Source organism: Equus asinus, chromosome 6, assembly GCF_041296235.1.
Source record: "Equus asinus isolate D_3611 breed Donkey chromosome 6, EquAss-T2T_v2, whole genome shotgun sequence".
NCBI lineage: Eukaryota > Metazoa > Chordata > Mammalia > Perissodactyla > Equidae > Equus > Equus asinus.
The window spans coordinates 75,741,175-75,764,614 of record NC_091795.1 but is presented as its reverse complement, the minus strand read 5'-3'; the positions used below and the strand labels follow the sequence as shown (position 1 = coordinate 75,764,614).

General features: G+C 36.6%; 1 protein-coding gene across 4 annotated transcripts in view; it reads left to right on the top strand.

The window, feature by feature from the left end:
• Nucleotides 1–20,048, top strand: part of SPAST (spastin) — a 69,461-nt gene extending 49,413 nt beyond the window's left edge. For all 4 annotated transcript variants that reach the window (XM_044772212.2, XM_044772215.2, XM_044772214.2 and 1 more), the window contains 4 exons: nucleotides 655–734; nucleotides 1,971–2,041; nucleotides 13,257–13,297; nucleotides 17,064–20,048. In XM_044772212.2, the coding sequence (XP_044628147.1) occupies nucleotides 655–734; nucleotides 1,971–2,041; nucleotides 13,257–13,297; nucleotides 17,064–17,186 (315 nt within the window). In that variant the 3' untranslated portion in view covers nucleotides 17,187–20,048. The remainder of the gene's footprint in view (nucleotides 1–654; nucleotides 735–1,970; nucleotides 2,042–13,256; nucleotides 13,298–17,063) is intronic.
• The last annotated feature ends 3,392 nt before the right edge of the window (nucleotides 20,049–23,440 follow it).

The window sequence follows — 23,440 nt, the reverse complement described above, 5'->3', positions numbered from 1 at the left end:
TTAATGGAATACTACTTAGCAAAAAAAGGAATGAGATACTTATGCTGTAATATGGAAAAATCTCAAAAACGTTATACTAAATGAAAGACCCCAGATGCAAAGATAACATATCGTATGAGTCTATTTATATAAAATGTCCAGAAAAGACAAATTTCTAGAAACATAAAGCAGATTGTGGTTTGCTAAGAGTAGGGGTGGGAGTGGAGATTAACTGCAGACAGGCATGAATGAATTTTTTGGGGTGGTAGAAATGTTCTAAAACTGGATTATGATAATGGTTGCACAACTCTAAATTTATTAAAATCCACTGAGTTTATATACTTACAGTGGGTGAGATTCATGTTATATGAATTGATACATTTATAAAACTGTTTTTAAAAAATGATAGTTGTCTAGCTCAGGCCGTTAACATCCTTGGTAATAATAACTGCTGTTTCCTTAGTGCTTTATTTGAATTATCTTTAATTCTCTCAGGAACTCTCAAAAAGTGGTAGTTTTAACTCCATTTAACAGACATGAGTGAGGCTCTAAGAAGTAGAGTGATTTGTGTAAGATCATTCAGCTTGTAAATGAGAGTCAGGATTTGAACCTGGTTCCTGGATATTTTGTTAAGCTAATTCTTAGGAGTGATAATTCTTTATTATTTCTTTTCAGACACGACTACTTTTACTTAAAAATCTGTTAGGTAAACAAGGAAGCCCATTGACCCAAAAAGAACTAGCACAACTTGCTAGGTGAGTGATTGGTTCTTAGAGCCTTTTTTTCTTTTCAAAGAGTTCTTTTTCTGTTTTATTTAAAGTAAGCTCAAGTATGAAATGCATAATTCATTTATCAGAGAATTTCTTGTTGTCTCCTTTTCCACTTCCTTTACCTTCTTTCTTATCTCTTATTCTTGTATATAGTACCTAAATTTCAGTTTCTAGATCCTCTGCAAGACATGACATAAGTGTTTAATGATGGTACTATATTCTTTTTATAAATTTATTAAAATTCATGGTATTAAAGTAATTTTAAAAATTTAAAACGTATCTGCCCACATCAACATAGATATTTTCATATAAAATTGTTCTTCTGCATTACACATAATTTTTTTAACTTTTGTCTTTTCAACTTTTTTAATGAGCATTGTACTTAAGTAGAAACTAAATATGGGAGATGCGCTTGTGAATTTTAGTCACTGAAAGCTCTCAGAATTAAAAATATTCAGCAAGTATGTAAATAGCTAGTAATTTTAGTAAAATCTCTGAGTTCCCATATATCTATGAAAAAAGAATAAATTCAATACTTGGAAATATTGTGGTTCTTTTCTGTTATTCCAGTAAAGAGTTCAGCTAATAATGTTTCATCTCTGTAGTTATTTAACATAGTACATGATAAGTAAGTGCTTTGTTTTTCCTGTTTTATTTTCCTCTTCCCCTTTGCCTCCCTAGTTCTTAGTTCCCTTTGATAAGCTCTTGGCTGCCCAGGATTCTCCACTGTGGCATCCCATTCAGGTGTGCCTCTTTTTGCCAGTGTCTTCTACCCCAGACCCTTCCTTCACCCTGTCTGTCCTGCGATTTAAGGGAATCTACCTTGACTGGCCCTCATTCCAACAAGGCAGTGATCTTTGTCAAGATAAAGAATTGTTAACTTATGGAGAAGTAATTATGGTTGTATATCAGTTGGCCAGCAATGGTTTATAGATGTTACCCTTCCGGGGACAGTTTTGCAATTTAAGGGAGCCTCTGGAGCTACAGTATTCTGTAATATAAAAGAATGGTCCTAATGATGAAAATTTGAGACATTATAAGGAGCCAGCAGTAGACTGTGTGGTTTGTTCTTAGTAAGTAGGCCTTTCTGCGCCCTTAAAATCAAGTCACATCGCTGTTTGCTTCATGACAGAGGCAAACCAGGTTTTATTTCTTATTACATAGAGATTTTAAGTCTGCAAAGATGAAAATAATGTGTTCTTTCTTCCTTTCCATTCTCAGAATGACAGATGGGTACTCAGGAAGTGATCTAACAGCTTTGGCAAAAGATGCAGCATTGGGTCCTATCCGAGGTAGGTGTGTAAGAGCTGGAAGCATTTAGAACTATTTATTAGACCACTTTAGAAGTTTAAGTCCCTATTGAGAGAGCTTTTTTTATTAGTGGGAAAGCTATATCACTGAAAAACTTGGTACAAAGTGGTTTCTAGATTTAGGGTCAGCAAACTTTTCTGTAAAGGGCCTGGTAATAAATAGTTTAGGCTCATGGGCCAGAAAAGCTCTCTGTTGCAAATTCTTCTTTTTTTTTTTGTTTTTTTTTTTTTTTTTTATTAATGTTATGATGGATTACAGGCTTGTGAAATTTCAGTTGTACATTTTTGTTAGTCATGTTGTGGGTACACCACTACCCCCTCCGTGCCCTCCCCCCACCCCCCCTTTTCCCTGGTAACCACCGATCAGATCTCCTTCTCAATATACTAATTTCCACCTATGAGTGGAGTCATATAGAGTTCGTCTTTCTCTGACTGACTTATTTCGCTTAACATAATGCCCTCGAGGTCCATCCACATTGTTGTGAATGGGCCAATTTCGTCTTTTTTTATGGCTGAGTAGTATTCCATTGTGTATATATACCACATCTTCTTTATCCAATCATCAGTTTCTGGGCATGTAGGCTGGTTCCACGTCTTGGCTATTGTAAATAATGCTGCGATGAACATAGGGGTGCAACGGACTCTTGAGATATCTGATATCAGGTTCTTAGGATAGATACCCAGTACTGGGATGGCTGGGTCATAGGGTATTTCTATTTTTAACTTTTTGAGAAATCTCCATACTGTTTTCCATAGTGGCTGTACCAGTTTGCATTCCCACCAACAGTGTATGAGGGTTCCTCTTTCTCCACAACCTCTCCAACATTTGTCGTTCTTGGTTTTGGATGTTTTTGCCAATCTAACGGGGGTAAGGTGATATCTTAGTGTAGTTTTGATTTGCATTTCCCTGATGATTAGCGATGATGAACATCTTTTCATGTGTCTATTGGCCATATTCATATCTTCTTTTGAGAAATGTCTGTTCATGTCCTCTGCCCATTTTTTGATCGGGTTGTTTGTTTTTTTGTTGTTAAGCAGTGTGAGTTCTTTGTATATTATGGAGATTAACCCTTTGTCGGATAAGTGGCTTGTAAATATTTTTTCCCAATTAGTGAGCTGTTTTTTTGTTTCAATTCTGTTTTCCCTTGCCTTGAAGAAGCTCTTTAGTCTGATGAGGTCCCATTTGTTTATTCTTTCTATTGTTTCCCTCAACTGAGGAGTTACAGTGTCCGAAAAGATTCTTTTGAAACTGATGTCAAAGAGTGTACTACCTATATTCTCTTCCAAAAGACTTATTGTCTCAGGCCTAATCTTTAGGTCTTTGATCCATTTTGAGTTTATTTTGGTGTGTGGTGAAAAAGAATGGTCGATTTTCAATCTTTTGCATGTGGCTGTCCAGTTTTCCCAGCACCATTTGTTGAAGAGACTTTCTTTTCTCCATTGTAGGCCCTCTGCTCCTTTGTCGAAGATTAGCTGTCCATAGATGTGTGGTTTTATCTCTGGGCTTTCAATTCTGTTCCATTGATCTGTGCACCTGTTTTTGTACCAGTACCATGCTGTTTTGATCACTGTAGCTTTGTAGTATGTTTTGAAATCAGGGATTGTGATGCCTCCAGGTTTGTTCTTCTTTCTCAGGATTGCTTTAGAAATTCGGGGTCTTTTGTTGCCCCATTTGAATTTTAGAATTCTTTGTTCAATTTCTGTAAAGAATGTCATTGGGATTCTGATTGGGATTGCATTGAATCTGTAGATTGCTTTAGGTAGTGTGGACATTTTAACTATGTTAATTCTTCCAATGCATGTGCATGGAATGTCTTTCCATCTCTGTTATGTCGTCATGAATTTCTTTCAAGAAAGTCTTGTAGTTTTCATTGTATAAATCTTTCACTTCCTTGGTTAAATTTATCCCAAGGTATTTTATTCTTTTTGTTGCTACCGTGAATGTGATTGAGTTCCTGTGATCTTTTTCTCTTAGTTCATTGTTAGCATACAGAAATGCTACTGATTTATGTATGTTGATTTTATACCCTGCAACTTTGTTGTAGCTGTTGATTGTTTCTAATAGTTTTCCAATGGATTCTTTGGGGTTTTCTATATATAAGATCATGTCGTCTGCAAACAGCGAGAGTTTGACTTCTTCGTTGCCTATTTGGATTCCTTTTATTTCTTTTTCCTGCCGAATTGCTCTGGCCAACACCTCCAGTCCTACGTTGAATAGGAGTGGTGAAAGTGGGCACACTTGTATTGTTCTTGTTCTCAGAGGGATGGCTTTCAGTTTTTTGTCCATTGAGTTTGATGTTGGCTGTGGGTTTGTCATATATGGCCTTTATTATGTTGAGGTACTTTCCTGCTATACCCATTTTATTGAGGGTTTTTATCATAAATGGTTGTTGGTTCTTGTTGAATGCTTTCTCTGCATCTATTGAAATGATCATGTGTTTTTTGTTTCTCATTTTGTTAATGTAGTGTATCACGTTGATTGACTTGCGGATGTTGAACCATGCCTGCGTCCCTGGTATAAATCCCACTTGATCATGGTGTATAATCCTTTTGATGCATTGCTGTGTTTGGTTTGCCAGAATTTTGTTAAGGATTTTTGCATCTATGTTCATCAGTGATATTGGCCTGTACTTTTCCTTCTTTGTGCTGTCCATGTCAGGTTTGGGGATCCAAGTGATGTTGGCTTCCTAGAATGTGTTATGGAGTATTCCATCTTCCTCAATTTTCTGGAATAGTTTGAGAAGGATAGGTATTAAATCTTCTTTGAATGTTTGGTAGAATTCTCCAGAGAAGCCGTCTGGTCCTGGACTTTTATTTTTGGGCAGGTTTTTGATTACTGTTTCTATTTCTTTACTTGTGATTGGTGTATTCAGATTCTCTATTTCTTCCTGATTCAGTTTGGAGAGGTTGTAAGAGTCTAGGAATTTATCCATTTCTTCTGGGTTGTTCAATTTGTTGGCATATAGTTTTTCATAGTATTCTCTTATGATCCCTTGCATTTCTTTGGTATCCGTTGTGATTTCTCCTCTCTCATTTCTAATTTTATTTATTTGAGACTTCTCTCTTTTTTTTTTAGTGAGTGTGGCTAAGGGTTTGTTGATTTTGTTACTTTTTTCGAAGAACCAACTCTTTGTTTCATTGGTCCTTTCTACTGTCTTTTTTGTTTCACTATCATTTATGTCTGCTCTAATTTTTATTATTTCCCTCCTTCTACTGACTTTGGGCTTTGTTCTTCTTTTTCTAATTCTGTTAGGTGTCATTTGAGGTTGCTTATGTGAGATTTTTCTTGTTTATTGAGGTGAGACTGTATTGCAATGAATTTCCCTCTTAGGACTACTTTTGCTGCATCCCAAATGAGTTGGTATGGAGTGTTTTCATTTTCATTTGTCTCCCGATAATATTTGATTTCTTCAGTAATCCATTGTTTATTCAGTAGCATGTTGTTTAGTCTCTACATTTTTGCCCCTTTTCCAGCTTATTCTTATAGTTGATTTCTAGTTTCGTAGCGTTATGATCAGAAAAGATGCTCGATATTATTTCAACCCTCTTGTATTTATTGATGCTTGCTTTGTTTCCCAAGATATGGTCTATCCTTGAGAACGTTCCATGCGCACTTGAGAAGAATGTGTAACCTGCTGTTTTTGGATGAAGTGTTCTGTATATATCTATTAAGTCCATCTGGTCTAATTTTTCATTTAATTCTATAATTTCCATGTTGATTTTCTGTCTGGATGATCTATCCATTGGTGTTAATGGGGTGTTGAGGTCCCCTACTATTATTGTTTTGTTGTTGATGTCTCCTTTTAGTTCTGTTAAGAGTTGCTCTACACATTTTGGTGCTCCTGTGTTGGGTGCGTATATATTTATAAGTGTTATGTCATCTTGGTGGAGTGTCCCTTTTATCATTATATACTACCCCTCTTTGTCTTTCTTTATCTGTTTTGCTTTGAAGTCTGCTTTGTCTGACATAAGTATGGCGACACCTGCTTTCTTTTGTTCATTATTAGCTTGGAGTATTGTTTTCCATCCCTTCACTCTGAATCTGTGTTTGTATTTGGGGCTGAGGTGTGTTTCCTGGAGGCAGCATATTGTTGGGTCTTGTTCTTTGATCCATCCTGCCACTCTGTGTCTTTTGATTGGAGAGTTTAATCCATTTACATTTAGAGTGATTATTGAAATGTGGGGGCCTACCGCTGCCATTTTATCACTTGTTTTCTGCTTCTCTTGCATTTCCTTTGTTTCTTGTCCCATGATTTTTGGATTACTAATTCAGATAGGTAAATTTCTGTATTGGCTTTCTTCTTATTTGTAATTTGTGTGTTTATTCTTGTTATTTGTTTAGTGGCTACCAGGTGGTTTGTATAAAACATCTCATAGATGAGATAGTCCATTTTCTGATAGCCTCTTATTTCCTTGAATTAAAATGTTCCATCGCCTTTCTCTTCCCCTTCTAGGTTGTTATTGTTACATTTTTCCCCCCTTCTTTCTTGTGTTGTGAGTTTGTGGTTAAAATGACAGAGTTATATTTATTCTTGGTTTTTCCCTTCCCTTTATCTTTAATGTTTTATTTAACTTTTGCTAACCTGTTCTGATGGAGAGCTCCTACTTTCTGTTATTGTCCTTCTCCTTTGCTCTGGGTTTTGTAACCCCTTTCCTTTTTTTGATTTCTCAGGTATGAGGGTCTTCCTGAGCATTGCTTAAAGAGGATCTGTTGTGGCAATGAACTCCCTTAACTTTTGTTTGTCTGGGAAATTTTTTATTTCTCCATCGTATTTGAAGGATATTTTTGCTAGGTAGAGTATTCTTGGCTGCAGGTGTTTGTCCTTCAGAGTTTTGAATATATCGTTCCACTCTCTCCTAGCCTGTAAGGTATCTGCTGAGAAATCTGGTGATAGCCTTATGGGGGTTCCTTTGTAGGTTATTTTCTTCTGCTTGACTGCCCTTAATATTTTCTCTTTGTCGTTGACTTTTGCTAGCTTCACTACTACATGCCTTGGGGTTGGTCTTCTTACATTGATAAAGTTTGGAGATCTATTGGCTTCTGTCACATGAAGTTCCATCTGTCTCCCCAGGTTTGGAAAGTTCTCAGCCATTATTCCTTTGAACAGGCTTTCTGCTCCTTTCTCCTTCTCTTTTCCCTCTGGTATGCCTATAATCCTTGTGTTGCATCTCCTAATTAAGTTGGATAATTCTCAGAGAGTTTCTTCATTTCTTTTTAGTCTTAGTTCTCTCTCCTCTTCTGCCTGCAGCATTTCTATATTGCTAATTCTGTCCTCCATATTATCGACCCTACTGTTTGGAGAGTCCAGATTTTTCTTAATCTCCTCCATTGTGTTCTTCATCTCCAGTATTTCTGATTGGTTCTTCTTTATAGTATCAAGCTCTTTTGTGGCATAGCTCCTGAACTCGTTGAGTTGTCTATCTGTATTCTCTTTTAACTCGTTGAGTGTTTTTAATAATGGCTGTTTTGAATTCATTGTCATTTAGGTTATAGATTTCATTGTCTTCGGGATTGTTTTTTGGGTACTTGTCATTTTCCTTCTGTTCTGGAGATTTAATATATTTTTCATACTGCTTTATGGCGTGGATTTGTGCCTCTGCATAGAGATAGAGCTTAGTTACTGCTTCCACTTGTTTCTACTGGTGTGGGGGGGGAGCAGCTGTTTAGACTGCACTGACCAGGAACCCTGTCAGCTGTTCCTAACTGGACCTGGGCCCCTCCTAGTAGTCACAGTGGTCTTGTGGGATCACTCGTCAGCTGTGGGGGCAATCGCAAGGGGGCTTCAGGGTTCTGGTGCCTATATTATTGCAGACCACCTAGACGTGCTCCCTCCTTGGGGTCTGCAGCAGTGTTATGGGTTTTCCCAGCGGCCAGGAGCAGGATCACCTATATTCGCAGCTCTGTCACTGTCAGACCCCACAAAACCTCACTTGTCCACTACAGGTCACAGCAGATCTATGGGTATCTTCTGCAGTCTGTGGTTAGCTCACGTAGCTATGCTACTTTTGCCCCAGGGCTTTCCAGCCTTGTGATTGCCAGACTGGGCCTCTCCACTAGTGCTGTGCACAGGCTTTTGCTGAGGCTGCTGTGGGACTGTACCCCCCAGGGCTGCAGAGCTGGGCCGCTGGAGCTCCACCCAGCCCCTGACCACACCCACAGGATCTCTGAGTGCCTCTTGCCCTCTCTGGGACACAGCCGGAGTCCATGAGCCCAGTGTTGGCTGGTGGGCTGCTGCCTCTTTGGGAGCCTCCCCGAGTTCTTGATGCTGGGCAGGGCCTCTCTGCTAATGGCGAGTAGAGGCTTTTCTTGCTGCTGTTGTGGGACCCTGGAGGTTCCCCCGGGCCGCGGCGCCGGGCCACTGGAACTCCACCCCACCCCAATCCACTCCCACGGGATCTCCGGGAGCCCCTTGCCCTGTCTGGGGGACAGCCAGAGTCTGTGAGTCCAGCAGCAGCTGACGGGCTGCTGCCCTGCCCGAGAGCCTCCTCTTCGGAAGCCTCCCGGCGTTCTGAATGCTGCATGGGGCCTCTCCGCTAATGGCAAGTAGAGGCTTTCCCTGCCGCCAGTGTGGGACCCTGGAGTTTCCCCCTGGGCTTAGGTGTAATCGTGGGGGGTCTTAGGTAGGGCTGTAGTCACCTGTTTCCATCATCGCTCTGCTGGTGTGCACACACTCCTGCCCTTGCTGCATGGAGATATTATGGGGGAATCCGCTGAGAGAAAGCCGCTTGCAGGTACTAGGCTGTCCAGGGGTCGGGGGTCGGAGAGTTTTCACCTATCTCCACCTCCTCCCAGGGGGAACTCCGTCCGCTTTCTGATGTATAGCAGCACGGGTCTCTCAGGTGTCCTGAGATGCTATATGGATATCCTTTGTTAACCGATGAATGTCCAATTAGTTGTAGATTTGAAGGGGGAGAGACAAAGAAGACTACTCATGCCGTCATCTTGGTGACGTCTCCTCCTTTCTACTGTTTTTTTGTTGCAATTACATTTATTTCTGCTCTAATTATTTCCCTCCTTCTGCTGACTTTGGGCTTTGTTTGTTCTTTTTTTGATTCTGTTAGGTGTAGTTTAAGATTGCTTATTTGAGATTTTTCTTGTTTGTTCAGATGAGCCTGTATTGCTATGAATTTCCCTCTTAGGATGACTTTGCTGTATCCCTTATGAGTTGGTATGGTGTATTTTCATTTTCTTTTGTCTCCAAATATTTTTTGATTTCTCCTTTAGTTTCTTCAGTGATCCTTTCATTGTTCAGTAGCACATTGTTTAGTCTCCACATATTTGTCACTTTCCCAGCTTTTTTCTTGTAGTTGATTTCCAGTTTCAGAGCATTATGGTTGGAAAAGATGCTGGATGTGATTTCAGTCTTCTTAAATTTATTGAGGCTTGCCTTGTTTTGCAAGATATAGTCTATCCTTGATAATGTTCCATGTGCACTTGAGATGAATGTGTATTCTGCAGTTTTTAGGGATTGTTCTATACATATATATAAGTCACTTAAGTCAGTGTGGTATAGTTTTTCGTTTAAATCCTCTTAGTTCCTTGTTGACTTTCTGTCTGATCTGTCCATTGGTGTAAGTGGGGTATTGAGGTCCCCTATTATTATTGTGTTGTTAATATCTCCTTTTAGATTTGTTGATAGTATGTACTTTGGATTATGTACTTTGGTGCTCCTGTGTTGGGTGCATATATGTTTATAAGTGCTATGTCTTCTTGGTTGGGTGTCCCTTTGATCATTATGTACTGTCCCGCTTTGTCTCTCTGAACCTGTGTTATCTTGAAGTCTGCTTTGTCTGATACAAGTATTGGAAGACTTGCTTTCTTTTGTTTACCACTATCTTGGAGTATCTTCTTACATCCCTTCACTCTGAGCCTGCATTTGTCATTGGAGCTGAGACATGTTTCCTGGAGGCAGCAAAATGTTGGGCCTTGTTTTTTAATCCATCCCACCACTCTGTGTCTTTTGATTGAAGAATTCAATCCATTTACATTTAGGGTGATTATTGATATATGAGCCCTCAGTGCTTCCATTTATTGCTCATTTTCTTCTTCTTCTGCATTTCCTTTGTTTCTCGTCCCTTGTATTTTGGACTACCAATTCAGCTTGGTAGTTTGTCTATGATGGTGTTCTTACTCTCTTTGTTTATCATTTGTGTCTCTGTTCTGATTATTTGTTTTGTGGTTACCATGAGGTTTGTATAAAAAATCCCATAGATGAGATAGTCCATTTTCTTTCTTTTTTTTTTAAGTTTTTAAAGATTGGCACCTGAGCTAAAAACTGTTGCCAATCTTTTTTTTTTCCTGCTTTTTCTCCCCAAATACCCCTAGTGTATAGTTGTATATTTTTTCAGTTGTGAGTCAGTAGTTGCTGTGGCATGTGGGGTGCCGCCTCAGCATGGCCTGATGAGTGGTGCCATGTCCGTGCCCAGGATCTGAACCAGTGAAACCCTGGCCCACTGAAGTGGAGCACATGAACTTAACCACTGAGGCACAGAGCTGGCCCCCACAATAGTCTTTTCTGATAGCCTCTCATTTCCTTAGACTAAGCCAATTCCATCCCTCCCCTTTTCCCTTTCTAAGTTATTATTGTCACAACTTATTCCATCTTGTGTTGTGTTTGTAGTTAAAATGACAAGATTATATTTATTTTTCGTGTTTTCCTTCCCTTTATCTTTAATGTTATAACTAAGTGTTTGCTAACCTGTTCTGGTAGAGAACTAGAATTTTCTGATCTTGTCTACCTTTTTATCTTCTTGATCAAGACTTTTAACTCCTTTATTTTTTTTTTAAGATATGAGGGCCTTCTTGAGCGTTTCTTTTATGGAAGTCTTGTGGTGATGAACTCCCCTAGCTTTTGTTTATCTGGAAAATTTGTTATTTCTCTGTCATATCTGAAGGATATTTTCGCTGGATAGAGTATTCTTGGCTGAAAGTTTTTTTGTCTTTTGGAGTTTTGAATATATTATTCCACTCTCTCCTAGCCTGTAGCATTTCTGCTGAGACTTCTGCTGGAAGCCTGACAAGGGTTACTTTATAAATTATTTTCTTCAGCCTTGCTTCCATTAATATTTTTTGTTTGTCATTTACTTTTGCCAGGTTTACTACTATTTGGCTTGGGAAGTTCTAAACTATTACTTCTTTGAACAAGCTGTCTGCTCTATTCTCATTTTCTTCTCCTTCTGGAATACCTATAATCCTTATGTTGCGTTTCCTAACTGAGTGAGATGTTTCTCAGAGAATCTTCATTTCTTTTTAGTCTTAGTTCTCTCTCCTCCTCCATCTGAAGCATTTCTGTATTTCTGTCCTCCAGACTGGTGATTCATTCCTGCATAATATCAGCTCTGTTATTCTGGGTGTCCAGATTTTTCTTTATCTCAACCATTGTGTTTTTCATCTCCAACATTTCTGATTGTTTTTTCTTTACAGTTTCGATCTCTTTTTTGAAGAAGTTCCTGATTTCATTGAATTATCTGTATTTTTTGTAGCTTGTTGAAGTTTTTTCTGCTGTAGCTTTTTCAAATATTCTGTCATTTAGATTACAAATTTCTGTGCCTTCAGGATTGATTTCTGGGTCCTTGTCATTTTCCTTCTGGTCTGGAGATTTAATATATTTTTTCATACTATTTGATGGCATGTATTTGTGCCTCCCCATCGTGATAGTATCTGGTCACAGCTTCTACCTGTTGCCGCTGGGTGGGGGTCAAGAGCTGTGTATTCTGAGCCCATCACGATCCACAGCTTGCTCGCTCACAGCTGCTACTTTTCTATCTTTAAGGGCACTCTGGCCCACTGGCTGATCTGGAGTGCTGGGCAGGAGGATGGGCACTTTCTTTTGCATGTGAAATCCTAGAGGCCTTCTCTCTGCCCTCACTATCTGCTCTCTTGGGGTGCTGGCTTGATGAAGACTCCCCTCAGTAGCTTAGTTGCCTTTGTGTGGGGCTTTCCCACATCTGTGAGGAAACTTGGAGAGCCAAGGAGTTCCTGCTGAGGTCTGCCCCTCCCCGCTTCCTCTCAGAGCTGTGCAGTCCCATGCCCTTGGTCACTGCCATTGGTGAGAGAGAGGAGATCCATTTATCTCCTTCCACTTCCTCCGAGGGCTCCAGCACTTCAGATATGGCTGTGTGGGTCTCTCAGATGTCTTTTGTGTTGTCTGAATGTCCTCTATTGTTATATGAATGTCCTTTTCATTGTATCTTAGCGGGGAGAGTCTGAGGGGAGGGCTCCCTCCACCATGATGCTGATGTCACTCAAGGAAATATTTAAGCAAGCAAAAAAGAATAATAGAGGGAAAATATTCTCACCTGTTTTTTTGGCTCCTTTCATTTCAATATTCTGATATCACTTGAAATTAATGTGTAAGGGAAGTTTTTACTTTTATTATTTTATGTTTTCTTTTGAAGAATTGCAGCAAAATACATCATTCATTGATGTGTTTTGATGCAGGGTAATGTGTTGGTTCTGAAATACCACAAGTTTTCATTTTTAGGTTCACTTAAACCCACTATGATATCACTTTAGAGTAGATATTCTCAGCTACTTTTCACAGGCAGGATGAACATTGGCTGGGTGATACTCTCAGGTATGCACTCTGATTACTGGTTGTGATGATAAAATAGAGTACAGAACATACAACTTCCAGATCACATGTCCTTCAGTGAAACTGCAGAACACTACTCATTAAGAACTGCTGCTTTGGAGAATAATAAATGTAACTTTGGGAATATATTTTGAAACTCTGGGTAAAGCATTTTAGTCAAACTTTCTTTCTGCCAGAGGCATAAAATCTTGTTCACATAGTCACCTCAGAAACAGGAGCTGATGGGTAAATAATTTGTATTTCTTAGAATATTTTAGCTATTATTCTGAAGCAGGCAAAAGTTCTTGGGTTAAAAAAACCCACAACTAATGTGTTTTGTAAAGAACAAGTTGCATTTTTATAAGTTCACTCTCAAATTTGTAAAATCTACTATTCTTGGGCAATAAAGAAATTGAATGCCTCCCAGTTACTCATAAGCAGGAATATTATTCTAAGCATTTATAAGTTATATGGACCCTTAATCTTAATGTATCTCTCTTTCTTTTAATATAAATGACTTATATTGAACATGTATTTTTATATCATGTTACTTGGTTTACTCTTCAGCAGTTTAAAATTAGAAATCTTACTTTCTTTAAGAGGCTCTCTTTTCTATTTTACAGAACTGAAACCAGAACAAGTGAAGAATATGTCTGCCAGTGAGGTATACTGTTTTACAGTTACTTTTTCTTTGTTCTGGTTCTCTATATTGTAAGACATATCTTTTGTCTGGATTTTTCTAGTTTATTTGATTAGAAACTAGAAAAAATTAACTTCATTTCAAAATACAGAGGCCTATCAAACTAGTCTCTTATGGTGTTCTTTGGTAATGGATAGAAAGTAGTGTACATAGTCATTAAATCGTTTTCTGTGAAGTCACATTATGTAAATACCAAACAGAAGAAAATTATAGGAAACTTGAGGGTTTTATACATTATGAAAGTAACTTGTAATGGGTTAACCCCCTTGATACTCTGTTTTGTTAGTTTTTCACTGTTTGTTTTCCTTCTTATAAGAGCAATGCAATTACCTTTGTAATTTAACTTATTACATTTTCTTAATATGGTAGGCCCTCTTATGAGATGCTGAAACATACTTTTGGGAAAAATTGCCTGTAAAATATAAAATTGAATATGCAGACAGATCATAGCTATGTGAACAATCTTTTAAAATCAGACTTGAATTATATTTGTAATTTATCTGTCAGATTTTTTTTTACTGCTCCAGTTTCAACAGCTATTGAGGAGACAGTAAACTCTTAACAGAGAGTTCATATATTTGAGTACATCTTGGCAGGATTTTTTTTCAAGCTTCTAAATAAACTCAAGGTTGTCTTCAGTGTCTTGTGCATGGTGGTTAATCAACTACATTACTCAGACAGTCCTCAGTGTTGGCTCAGGGTCTCTTACAAAGCTGTAATCAAGATGTTTGCTGGGGCTGTAGTCATTGCAGGGCTCAGCTGGGGAAAATCTACTTCCAAGCTCACTCACGTGGTTCTTTGCCAGATACATTTCCTAGTGGGTTGTTAGGCTAAGAGCTTGTTTTCTCTGGCTGTTGGCTGAAGGCTGCTTTCAGTTCCTTGCCACATAGGCCTCTCCAGCAGAGTAGTTTGCTTCATCAAAACAAGCAAGCAAGGAAGGCAAGAGAGAGTGCCAGCGAGGTGGAAGTCATGGTCTATGTAATGTAATCCTGGAGTGACATCCATCACTTTTGCTGTATTCTGTTCTTAAGTCCAGTCTGCACTCAAGGGGAAGGGATTACAGAACGGTATATATAACAAGAGACAAGAATCATTAGGAGACATGTCAGAAGAAGCCCACCACATCTGTAAATCAGTTATAATTTTTTTTATGTTTAAAGGGTCATAGTTAGTGAAATCTGCTTTTATATTAAGATCAGCCTTCTCAATACTACTTCAGAACTTTGAAAAGTGCCCTTGCTTCCTGGGAGCGAGACACGTCTTGAATTTGCCTATCCCAAGACATGGAGTCAGTAACTCTCTAGGAACCCTGGTTCGTTCTAGTGGAGAATAATATTAAGACTCTTGGGTATAGAAATGCGTACCACTTTGTTTTTCATTAGTACTGATATTAAGTTAGTCCACTCCAATGACAAGAGCCTGAAAATGCACATATTTTTAAACTATCAAGTCATTCTGATAGAGTACATTTATTTTAATATTACAGCATAATAAATCTACTTGAATTTTTTAATCCCACCCCTAAAAATATAATTGTATCCACTGTTTTAAAAATATATGTCATAACATCATTTTAAACTAAATTTTAGATAGCAGTACTTAAAATTTAATAAAACTGCTAAATGAATTATAGGAAATAACAGTACTGGTGCCTTTTGTGACTATTCCTCTAATTGTGTGGTTACATTGTTATAATTTTTCATTCTCCTATATACCTTTATCCAGTTTGCTTTTAGCCTAATGGTTTTAGTATTAATAATTTGGTAGTACTTTTAACTGTTAGTCCTGATTTGTGAGTTAATATTTATAAAGCACTTAAAATTGTCTGATGGGGCTGGCTCCATGGCCTAGTGGTTAAGTTTGGCATGCTCTGGTTGGGCGGCCCAGGTTCACTTCCCAGGCATAGACCTACACCGCTCGTTGGCAGCCATACTGTGGTGGCAACCCACATACAAAATAGAGGAAGATTGGCACAGATGTTAGCTCAGGGCAAATCTTCCTCCGAAACAAAAAGTCTGGCAATAGTGAATACCATATAAGTGTCCATTAAATAATATTAAAACATATAAATACTCAATAATGGCATTTTATGATAGAGATTAAGAAAATCCATTCTGCCAGTTCCATTTATGAGATGAAGGAAAACACAAGTAGTTTGATTTCTAAAATTGTATACTAGAATTTTATTCAGCCATTATTTTGTACAACTTTAATAACTAAGTGTATTATCAGGTACTGGTGTATATACACAAATTTAGGTGAGATAAACCCAATTTGTCTTTTATAGTTTATAAGAATAGAAACTCAAATAATTGTTTCAGAATTCTGTGTTTTTAAAAGCTAATACTGAAAATTGTTGGTTATAAATTTAGGGCATAATGTACTTTGCTTTTAAAGGACACAGTTTACGTCCAGTTTAATTTTTTTATTCATTATTTTGTTTTGATAAGACATCTTTACTATTTCTCTTTCCCTCTTTACTGAACTAGCTAACAGTTGCTTTTTCCTGTTGTATACATTAGTCTTGTGCTAACTTTAAAATATCATGTATAAATTTCATATATGTACATACACCAAACTATATACTGAAATTATAATTCCATGGAAAACTTTTAAAACCTTAATTTCTTTAACAAGTAAATTTTATTTGGAAATATCATGGATAATACCCACGCTACATTCATCATTCTTCTATACTTTGGGCTTTAGGAAGAGCCAGTGTGTGTTTTATAGTTAAATAAGAAACATGTAGGGCTCATATGGTGATTGTGTGTTAAAAATATATCCTTTTACTTTTTTGACTAAGATTTTTCAGATTAGGCTACAGGTTACAAGTCTGGGTGATTTTCTTGTTTGCTCGTGGAGATATCAGAGAGGATGTGAAATAGTTACGTTGGATTTTATAAGAGTGATAAAAAGAAGAATATAGATAATAAATATTAGATGTTGACATTTTGTTTCAAATCTTCCTTTAACTTCTTATTTTGGGGCAAAATATACCTGTATATGCTAGTGACAATTTTTACTACTGCTTGTTTTGTGCCAAATTCCATTTTGCCTTTTAAAAATCCTTAAGTATATAGATATTAATTAGCTCAGCATTGTTTTATCAATCTACATTCTCAAAGCCAATTAGTAATATCAGAAAATGTGACCAAATTAATATAAAGTGCATTATAAGCAATATTAATATTAGAAAATTTCAGATACAAGCATCCTACATGTTGTAGTTAAAAAGCAATATTTCCTTGAAAGTCCTGTATGCTTCTTGTAAACCCTCATTCTCCTTTCTAATAAACCCAGCATGAATTTAGTTAGAGTATATATGTGGTAAGTGAGACTTGAGAATGCAAAATTCCCTGAAACTATCCACAGAAAAAAAATTGGACACAGATAAGCCAAATAGTGGTATTATATCTGAATGGTGGAATTATGAGTGATTCTATTTTTCTGCTTGTCTGTATTTGTCAAATTTTCTATAGTGAGTGTGTTTTGTTTTTATAATGTGAAAAAGTATACTAGTATAGCATTTTTGTAAGATTTCTTATTTAGTAAACTTGCTTAATTATAGTAACATGTAAAATAAGATGATCGGCATGATTTTCTAAGAATACATCTATTTATATTTATAATATTAGTAAGCAACAGCATCCTTACTTTAAACCCATTGTTGGGTTAACTAGTGTATGTGTTCATCTTTTTTATTGTCATATGTTTTTTTTAAATCTAGATGAGAAATATTCGATTATCTGACTTCACTGAATCGTTGAAAAAGATAAAACGCAGCGTGAGCCCTCAAACCTTAGAAGCATACATACGTTGGAACAAGGACTTCGGAGATACCACTGTTTGAGGAAATATATTTGTAAGCCTGCAGAACATTTTACTTTCCAAGAGAGAGAAACACCATCTTAAGTGAATAGTTATCTCTTACAGAAACTCAACCTAAGTTTACAGGACTTTTCAGAGTCTTAACAATTATTTGTGCACCCCAAAAGTTGAACCATAAAACAAATTTGAATAAAATATATAATGCAGATTGAATATTTTGTTTAAGGCCTTCTTGCCTGATGGTCCTGGTTATCCTGATGGACACTGTAAGTTTACAGCACAACAAAAACTGATTCTGGTCGTCTTTGCCAATATAATCGTAATGTAAATAATAATTTGTATATTATGTTGCAGATGAAAGTATTCCAGAGACAGTGAATGGTAGAAGACACAAGAGCCTTTCGTTGTTTGTCTTCTGATGTCTTTTCTTAAAATAGTCATTTTTCCCCCTTTCTTTTCCTACTGTTGTCTTCACTGTGGGTGACTGGAACGCCAAACATTCTAAGTTTTTATTTTCCTTTTTCTTTTTACAAATCCAGTGTGCCAAATGAAACTTTTTCCTATGTAATAACAATAGGAAAAAGTATTTTGAAGGTTTTTTTCTTCTTCATAAATCTACAGACATTAAACAGTTGTGTTCTTTTCAGTTTTTATTTTTCTGTTACTTTGCTACCAAACAATTTAGAAAGCAATTTGTTGATAGCAATTAAGCAAACTAGTAAAACAGAAAAAGAGGTTTGAAGGTTCAAGTCACTCTGTCATACAACATGTAGATCAATCTTCATGTGACGTGCAGTATTTTTTTTCTAATGCATTTGTCAGAAATCTGTTGTAGACTGTTAACTTATTCCTAATGGAATTTATTTTCTGCTAGCATTATTCTGATATTTAAGAAAGCCAATTTTAACTGCTGTCAAAGTGGTTCCCATGCAAGAGAAAGGAAGTACTGGGAGCTAAGACATTTCTAATTTATTGCTTATTACTTTCTTACTCTTTACAGAATAATTATAAGCCAGTGAATCAACCATCTTTTATTCTTAATAATTATTAATCCCTTCAATGAAATTTTAAAAAATTACTGAATTTTTATATATTGCATACATTTTATAGGTTTCTTGTGCTCACTTTGTTAACTGAAAAGTTGTAGTCTGTTAACCTGCCTTTTGTTTCCCAAAAATGTACAGTAATTCCGTTTTTTGTTTGTATAAGTATGCCTGGATTTTTATTATAAAAATGTCATTGTAGGAAGTAGAGACTCATAACATGGCCTTTTAAATATTGTAATAAAGGCAAATGGATATTTGCCCTTAGTTTACTGGTTAAAAGTTTGTTTACAGAAATTTTCTTTGGTGCTTTTATGTAAAATGTCGTGGGTGGAAAGAATAATTTTATAGTGGTAAGAAAGATTTTTCATTTAGTAAAAATATCTTTGGTTTTGAGAAAATGCGTTAAAATTTAAAACTTGCCCCTACTAGATAAGAATTTTATAAAGACATACATTCTTCTTAATTTTACTCTTGCTTTCGTTAGAGATTTATCTAAATAGAGAAGATGTATGATTTCTTAACATCCTATGCTGTTTGTAGCCATAACTTAAAGCATGTCTCTTCTAATCATGACTTTAGAACTCCCTAGATAATAAAAGTGAGAGCTGAGATAAATAGAAAAAAATTTTTTTAAGCCAGAACCATGCATAGTAATATCTTTTAAAAGTCTCAAACATTGAAGCATCAGTTATAACATATTGATAATGAAAAATAATGAAATATACATGATGACAAGAATTGGCAGCATCCCAAATTAAAACATTTTCAGTAAAGCTCATAAGATTTCATTTTGCATTTTCATTTATAAACGGATTGTCATTGATGCTTGGATAACTAGTCAGTCATATTAAAGGTCTGTGTGCTTCAAGCTCAACTTTTAAAATAACTTTAAAGTTGTCATCATTCTGTCTTCAATAATGAAGCTCACTATTTTTATTCGGAAAACTTTTAGATAAAGATTTCAAATGTTAAAGGATATAAAAGACAAATTAATAATCATAAACATTGAAGCAGAGAATTATTTAGTACTGTATGAATATCCATCTGTGTACAGAACTTTCTCTGCTTTCCTGATCAAGTCTGAAGTTGAGCTTGGTGCTAGAGAACTATTTTCTATGACTTACTATGACCAAGTTTTACTTTAAGCTGTGTTTGTTTCATAGAAGGGCCATGAAAATAGGATAACGATATAGTAGGAGGTATAAGGGATTGGTCTGGTCTTTTTCAATTAAGATAGAAGTTGCTGAGGTTTTTCGAATTAATGTTAGACTTAGATTGTGACTTTTTTGCCTTGAGCTCTGTGTCATGTTACTTCCTAAAAGGTAATGCTTAAACATTAAACATTAATGTGTGCTCTTCATGTTAATATGGCAGAGTTTTGTAAACTAAATTAAAACTTAACTGATGATACTAGACTTTGAGCCAAGGGAAAGAATCAATATTCTCTCTCCAGGTCTTTTGAGGGTAAAAGTTTATTCTAAGACAGTCTGCCCATTCAGGCTATTAGATTTCTGACTTGCAAATATGCTTGTGCTCGGGAAGAATTGGAAGAAAAGCAGATACTAGAATTCTAATTTAAGTAAATATACGGCAGTCTTTGTTTATAGTGTAAAATTCTTTATATTTTGTACAAAAACTAATTCTTTTGGTAGAATGAACCATTTACAGTTTCTTTTTGGACTCTGGGTCAAAGAATTTTCCTTTAAATGCTTGTCTCAATTTTAATCTGGTCTTTTGTACTTTTCTTCAGAAGAAATGAATTAAAAGGTTCAGCTGCATAAAGTGGGTTTTTATCCTAATGGATTGGAAATAAATTATAAACTTTATTTTGCCTTTAATTTTTTTATTTGAAACTTTTTGAGATTTCAGAAGTTGCAGTCTGGTAATGAAAGAGTAGCTCATATTGGACTGTCTGGCAAATAACAATGATAAACTCTGAACAAAATATAAAAAGCAATGATTAGAAGACTCTAGGGAGCAATCAGAAACATGCAGAAACTATACAAAATCATATACTAGAAGAAATCCACATTAACTAGCTTTTACCCTGAGAGCAATTTCCAATTGTACAGTGTGCTTGGAAATAGAATATAAGCAGAATCTGACAGTCTTGCTGGGCTAGAGGGTCATTTGGGGCTTCTAGAACAGGTGGAAATTAGAAGGAAAATTTTGGAAAAGAGAGAACTTCAGAGATAGAAGCCCCAACATCTGCCTACAGAGTCCTTTTAAATCTTTGGTGGATTCCAAAATTGTACTTGTGCAGTGTGATATTCAAAGGAATCCAGCAGAAAGCAATAACTGAAGTCTAAGAAACTGAGCAGAGGTAGCAGCTGCAGGGGGAAATACAGAGTTTGAATTCAAATTCCACTAGGAGGGCTTTAGTTTGGGTTTCAAGGGGAACCCTTCCTAAGGAGGAAGGATGACATCCTAGAACTAAGGACTCTACTTTAGGACTAGGGATAAAATGGAAAGAAACTCACTGTAACAAAGCCTAAAATCAAGTTTTCACAGCAGCAAAGTCATCCATTAGTAATTTAACACTTAGCCAGAATGAAACAACATTACTTAGAAGGAAACAGAATCCAGAGTCTTCACAACATACCATCCACAAAGTCCAGTACACAATAAACAATTACTAAGCATAGAAAGAAAATTTATCTGATCCAGAATCAATAGAAAATATATAGAAGCAGATGCACAGATGATCCCTATGTTGGCATGAACAGAAAATTATTTTAAAACAGCTTTAAAATATGTTAAAGAATTTACAAGAAAAAAAGATGATGGATTAACAGATTGGGATTCTCAGCAGAGAAATGGAAACCAAAAGCCAAATGGATTTTTGTGATGAAAAATTAAAATCTGAAATGAAACAGAGTATCTGAAGTAAAAAATTTCACTGGATGGGCTTAATGGTAAACTGCACAGCAGAGGAAAGACAACTGGAAGATGACCAAGCAATTATCATACTAAAGCAAAGAGAGAAGGAAAAGAAACAGCAAAAATTGGAGACCTGTGGACAGTATCAGTCTAATGTACCTGTAATTTGAAGTCCAGAAGGAGAGGAAAGGAAGAGAATGGGGCAAAAGAAATATTTAAAGCAGTAATGCCTGAAATTTTCCCAAAATTGTTGAAAGACGTCAACTTACAGATCCATGAAGTTCAGTGAACTCAAGCAGAATAAGTACAACAAAGATCACAGCTGGGTACATCATATTGCTGCCCCCTACCCCCAATCTTAAAAGCAGCCAGGAAGGGGAAACGACATTACATTCAAATAAACAGCAAAGTGGTGGCTCACTTCATCAGAAATGATGAATCCAGAAAATGACAGAATGACATCTTTAAAGTGCAAAAACTAACAAAAATGTGAAATTCTATATCTAGTTAAAATGTTGAGAATATTAAGGCAAAATAAAAGCTGTTCCAGATGAACAAAAACTGAGAATTTGTTGCTAGCAGACTGACATAGAAAATGCTTTAAGAAATTCTTTAGGCTGAAAGACAATGATCCTCAATGGGAACCTGTATCTCCAAGAATGACTTTTAAGAACTTTGGAAGTGATAAATATGTCAGTAAATATAAAAGATAATTTTTTCTTAATTTCTCTAAACATTGGATATTTAAAAAATTTACAGTTTGGTATTTATAATAATATGTAGAAGTAAAATATAGGACAAAAATAGGACAAAGGATGGGAGAGGGCAGTAAATGGAATTACTTTGAAATAAGGTTATTATATTACCTGAAGTGGTATAGTATTAATGTAAGGTAGACTGATAAGGGTGCATGTTGTAATCTTTCACCCAGCCGCTGAAAAAATAGTATGGTAGATCTAAAAAGCCACTGGAGAAGATAAAGGGGATTATTAAAAACTACTTGATTGATTCAAGTGAAATCAAGGAAGGAGAAAAAAGGAACAAAGAACAGATGAGATAAATAGAAAACAATAGAATAGTAGAGCTGATACACAGCAATGTCAATAAGTAAGTGAAACTTACATGAATTGCTCTCTTACCCTCCTCCTGAACTACTCAGTTTTAAAGCATTAAGTGGTTGGGTCTTGAGGAGTATCTATAGATTTGATGCTTCACTAGGAGCACTCACAGACTCAACATAAAGTCATACTTGCAGCTATGATTTATTATGGCCAAAGATACAAAGTAAAATCAGCAAAGGTAAAAAGGGCATAGGGCAAATTTCAGAGGAAACCAGACACCAGTTCCAAGAGTCCTCTCATAATGGAGTCACACAGAATGCGCTTAATTCCTCTGGCCACAAGTTCTGACTACATGGTGAAAATGTTAGGCCTAACTGTGTTAGGCACAGTGAGCCACTCTATCAGGTAGGGAATGGTGGGAACTCTCTCCCAAATTCAAGTTCCCAGATGCCAGCCAAGGGCCAACTTTGCAAGCAGGACTTTCTAAGGATAGCAGTTTCAGGCATGCTATTTTAACTCTTTTCTGCAAAGTGGTTCAGAACAGGCTTCACTGTGGGGAGAGGGGACGTGTGGTGGCCCAGCGTAGGGTGTCAGAGACCTCGTGGGATAAGGAGAGTGTCTACAATGATGGGCAGCTTGGTGTAGGGTTTTGGGGACAAACAGAGTGAAGAAGTTTTCACATGGTGGGTAGGGGCAACCTGGAATGAGGAATAAGTGCTCAAGCATAGAGAGGAGAGTGTCTCTGTGCGGGGAAGGTGTCAGCAAAGATGGTAGATTGGTTAGTACGGGAGACTTGATCCAATAAGTCAATATATTAACCATAGTGGAGCCACGTTTCTCACTGTCAGAAAGGTGTTATGAATACAGGAAAGGAGAAAACTAGGATGAAACAGGTGGGGTGGGGTTGGAATTGAATTTAATTGTATGAATTCATGTTATAAGATATATAAAAATAGATAAAGAAATGTAGATGTAAAGATATGAATATACACATATGTGGATGTATCCACATACATATATTCCCTGGTTCTCTCCATTGAGGTGGACTTGGGGCAGTTATACCCCAAAAGCAGTGAACACACATAACACCCATGTGTTGCCTTCTAAATTCTCAACTGTCTTAGTCTACTCAAGCTACCACATTTTTATGTGTTTTTTATAAAGCAGCACCCCACTTATTGGTATCAAAATATGTTTTAGTCTTCTGGGGCTGCCATAACAAAAATTCCATAGACTGGGTGGCTTAAACAACAGAAATTTATTTTCACAGTTCTGGAGGGTGGAAAATC